General features: G+C 31.4%; 1 protein-coding gene across 1 annotated transcript; it reads left to right on the top strand.

The window, feature by feature from the left end:
• The first annotated feature begins 3,472 nt into the window (after positions 1-3,472).
• On the top strand, positions 3,473-4,337 carry LOC132804997 (uncharacterized). The gene is made up of 2 exons (XM_060819599.1): positions 3,473-4,063; positions 4,272-4,337. Exons 1-2 carry the CDS (start codon positions 3,473-3,475, stop codon positions 4,335-4,337), a joined length of 657 nt encoding a protein of 218 aa, XP_060675582.1.
• Positions 4,338-4,951: the final 614 nt, after the last annotated feature.

Below are 4,951 nucleotides of genomic sequence, written 5' to 3'. Positions count from 1 at the left end.
TGCATATCTTGAATTTTAAGGATTTAAGAATATTATTTTAAAAATTATGCTTACGCATTTGAATATTGTGGATTGGAAAATTGATGCATTTGAGAGTCGATGGATTTATGACGATAAGTTATAAAAGAATTGTGGAAAATTTACGGGTTTAATTGGATAGAATAAGCCCGGTAGTATTTATGAGATTTTGATATTTGAAAATAAATATATTGATTTTATGATTTTTAGATGCACCATATACGTACTGGTGTTCTTTGTACATGGATGTGATTAGCGCGCAGGTGGATGTGATGAGTGCGTAGGTAGGTGTGAGTAGCGTACAGGTGATTATGGGGTTGTCCTGTGGTTGCCATCGGATGAGGGTAGGCCACCCCTCCATGGCAGGGACGCCTGTTTGCAGTGGCACGGTGGAACCCCATGCGACCATATGCCGGTTTCTCTCTTTAACCTCCTTTCTGGCGGTGCTCAAGACGCTGGGTACTGTTGGCGCCATTGGTATATAGTGGGTGCATCAAGTGGTTTTCGGAACATGGATTGCAAAATAAATATTTTGAAATTATATTTAAATTAAGAATATATTTAATGTTGTTTTTATTATTTATTTCAAATGGAGGTTTTAATTTGATTTAATTTTTTCTTTGCTTAATTATTCAATAAATTGATTTATTTTAATTATTTAATTATTTCATGAATTGTTTTAATGTGAGTTTTATTAATATTTTGGTATTAATTGTTATGATATGCATTAATTATTTAGTAATTGTTATAAGTTATTTTTATTTCAATTTATTTCATTATAAATTTAGATTCTTGAATTATCGTATTTTTTTAGAAAATTATTGACTAATTGTTTTCCTTGGTTTTCAGGGCATACAAATAGCAGGTTTTGTAAAACGTTGTAAAAATAAAACTTTTCCAACTGAGTGAATCGTGAGCATTTTGAGGGAAAATATTATTTTTAACTACCTATTATTTATTTACTTATTTCTTATTAATCAATTAACTAAGTTATTTACCCTTTTATTATTATTATTATTGTATAGTAGATTGGATTACTCACTGAGATAATTAGCATCTCATATTTTTAAATTCCGTTCCTTTAGGTCCAGGTTAGTCGACGTTGATTGTCCGGGGGCGAACTCGACATCTTAGTTCATTGCCGAAAGTCCAAGAAGCATTTTCTTCCTTTTTTTCCTCTCCATCTTGTGTTGCTTCATCTGTCATTGTATTAATTTCACAATCATTTGTATAATGCTCTGTATACTGATTGGACACATATTTATCGAATCATATATTGATTCCCTGTTATTATTTTGAAGTGCTGTAAATTTGTGGAATTAAATTGTAGTAATGTGGGAGGAATAAGGTGGTGTATATAGAAGTGTCTTTTCAGTGCAGGAAATTTGTGGTAAGTCCAACCCTTAGGGGAGGTTCTGTCGGATTTTCTATTGGAAGATCCGATAGGATTTCCCTGGGATAAAGACTTGTCTAGGATTCCGGTGCGGAATTTTAGACGGATCCTGACAAAATATCTATTTTATATTGTGGCCTTTTTAGAAAAGTAAATAAAGTGGATTAGTTTTTCCAGAGGTGGAAGCAAACGATTTTTTATGGTTATGGAGAGATTTGCCTAAACATGATTTATGGATCCATCATTTAACCTTGTATTTTAATTGTGAAATAGTAGATTTTCAAAGATGTGAAATACTAGAGTAATGAACCAATTAACCATGGATTGAAATGTCTATTCAACGAATAAATCATGGGCTTGGTTTATCTTTGGGCTTCATTACTTCTCATGTCATACTATTATAATTTGTTACTGTGGAGATTCATGGCCCATTTTGGGCGTCCAGGCCTAAAGAAATTTGGTTCAGAAGGAAGATATAATACGTAACCTGTGTGTGCTATGGTTTTTTTTCTTTTTCTTTTTTTTTTTTTTTTAAGCAAAGAAAACACTTATTGATTCTTATAATTCTATTTCTTCCCAAAAAATGTATATATATTTGATTACAAGTCCATAAAAGCTTGTTAAATAAAAAAATTTAAATTAAAATGAAAAAGCTAAAGTTTTTTTTTTTCTTTTCTTTTAAAACTCTATTTTTAGCTTTATGAAATAGTCAAAAGAACATTAAATGAATAGTAAAAATGATTTTTAAACTGATAATCAATTATCCATTGGTTCTTCAATAAAAAAATCTTCTTATATAAGCTCTATTGCAAAAAGCTATACTGTCAAAAGCCCTTTTTACTAAACTATAGCAAACGAATCCTTAACCAAATGTATATTTAAATGAACCTTACACACTTTATTATTAGGAACGAAAAACATATATATATTTGGAGTATATTTGGATCTCATTTATCTTCACAGAGTACGTACTCATTATCCTTTCAAAAACCCCCCCAAAAAAAAAAAAAAAAAGGTTGTATATATATATATATATAGTCATGATTTCGACTATTGGGTTGCTGCAGCCTGCAGATACATATTACTTCGATCATAGAAATTGAAATTAGTATTAACTAATTAATATTACAAGGACTTTGATTCGTACAATCTGACATACATACAAATACTCAAGTTATAATTAATATGCATTTTTGGTTGTCATATCATTCTCTATCATTTCAAATGCAGAATAAACAGATTCAAGAAATGCTGCTTTGTTAAGCATGAGAAGAATTCAAAAAGACTGAAGTTATTACTTTGATCATAGATATTGAAATTACTCTATCTTTTTTTTTGTTTTTTTGGCCCTGTATTTATTATTATTATTATTATTTTTTGGTGAAAGGAAATAACTCTCTCTTTTGTCCACCAAATGAAGTTGAGAACTTGAGATATACCATGGACCACCCCAGGAAGGCTTTTTTTCTCCACCCTAATATGTTGAGTGGCCTGCAACAAGGCCCATAAATAGTTGGGAGTAGTCCAATGAAGATGGAGCAAGTTTTGGGAGAAGCCTCCGCCCATGCCCTTCTATTTCCACAAACCGTGCTAACCCTTTAATTTTTTAGTGCTTTCAATTTTATTTTTAGGAAAGTTCTTTCAATTTAATTTAGAGAAGCGTTTTGCCAAATAAGTTCAAGACATCTGACACACTGTGAGCGTGCCTAAGCATTTAAGCAAACGCTATCACGTTTCGGGTGTTTTGAGCTTAATTAAGGATTTTAAAGGATAGTGTGACATCATGATGTTTTTAATATCGAATGTTAGATATTATTTAAAGTATTATCATGCATCTCACGTTATTTTTTTATTTCCATTTTTAGACATCCCATAATTTATGTTCTGATTATCATCTAATAGCACTTCTTCACTGTCCAAAGAAAAAAGGAAAAAAAAAAAATAAATAAAGGTTCTGCTAATCATTTTGCAGGTTACAATTGCTAGTCAATATGTAGACCAAGAGCAGCTGGTTGGTGTGGAGGAACACTTTCACATTTAAGTGGTTTAAGACTATATGATATGTCAAACTTGATGCATTTGAGGGATGAGAGTTCACAGCTGAGCAGAGCGTTTCAGAATTTGGTGGATTTAGACATTTTGAAATGTGGCAGATTAAAGAAATTAGTGTCTTCCTCTATGTCATTCCAAAATCTGATAAGTTTGAGAGTCGCACAATGCCATGGAATGCTAAGTTTACTAACTTCCCAAACAGCAAAAAGTATGGCACGGCTCGAAAGGTTGACGATATGTGGTTGCAAAAGAATGACAGAAATAATTGCAGATACAGAAGAAACTGATGATATGGAAGGTGAAATTGTGTTTGGTCTGTTGAAAACTTTGACACTTGATTACTTACCAAGCCTTTCGAGCTTCTATTCCGTGAAATATATGATTGGATTTCCAGATTTGGAAAGTGTATTTGTAAATGGGTGCTCTGAAATGCAATGTTTCTCTAAAAACGACAACATAGTTGGCAGCCAAAAACTTCATAAAGTAGTCCTGGATTATGATAGAACTATGTCTACTTTTAGTAGCTTAATAAATAGCACCATATCACACTACTGGAAGAGCCACCCTCGTACTGTATTACAAGAAATTTTCACAGACAAGGTAATAAACCCATTCTCCAAATTTATTTCTATCATTTGTATTTGTTTTGGCTTTACTATTGCTATATAATATATATTCTCAAAATGTGCTCATCTACAGTTTAATTAATTTTCTCCTATGGCCCCACTATTATCATTGTAATAGAGTTTCCTGAAACTTTTTGAAAACTATGATTCTAAAGTTTCAAGGCTTTATATAAATGCATCAGAATGTTGGCTATGATGAAGAATATTCTGAAGGAGATGATTTTGATGATGATTTTGAAGATGACTGAAGAAGATTGAACATGAAGATGATCCAGAGAAAAAAATACATTTATTGTAAGAATGCCCTTCATTCCTATCATGTTGAAACTTCTTTCATGTTTGCTTTTTTGTTGTGCCTGTAAAATAGTGTGTGTGTGTATATATATATATATATATATATATATATAGCTGCAAGGTCATGTTTCTCATCGAATGCCATTATTTGTAGTTGCTACAGTGCCCAAAATTGTTGATGCATCTTTCATGCATTTTTCCACAAATTTGCACATTTCACATTTTTTTTTTAATTTATTGCTCATTAATATATCTTGAGTTAAGTTTGCTTTCAAATGAAAGGTATAAATTGGAAGTAAACAGAAAATTCACTCTTTATATAGGTAATTTTTTCCCCCTTTATGTATAAACATGCTAATAAGTAACTTCTTGTTTTAATCCCATGGCTTGCAATAGATTTTCGGAAATTTGGAAAGCTTTTGATGAATATTGCGAAGTGAATTTTGAAGTAGATTATTAATTCTTGGTGACTATAATTAGCGTGATGGGGTTCCATTTGGAAGGTATCAAACAGAACACAAAACAAAAACAAGGACTTCATATTAGTACCTACTTTCACTTAATATGC

Source organism: Ziziphus jujuba, chromosome 8, assembly GCF_031755915.1.
Source record: "Ziziphus jujuba cultivar Dongzao chromosome 8, ASM3175591v1".
In the NCBI taxonomy this organism is placed as follows: Eukaryota; Viridiplantae; Streptophyta; class Magnoliopsida; order Rosales; family Rhamnaceae; genus Ziziphus; species Ziziphus jujuba.
Note: the sequence above shows the minus strand (reverse complement) of the source record. Positions and strands in the feature narration are given on the sequence as shown.

Bases quoted from the DNA above. Each gene is read 5' to 3' on its own strand.
- LOC132804997 (XM_060819599.1), top strand. From the start codon at position 3,473: ATGTCAAACTTGATGCATTTGAGGGATGAGAGTTCACAGCTGAGCAGA. The intron at 4,064-4,271 runs GTAATAAACCCA...TAAATGCATCAG, and splicing joins AAGAAATTTTCACAGACAAG to AATGTTGGCTATGATGAAGA.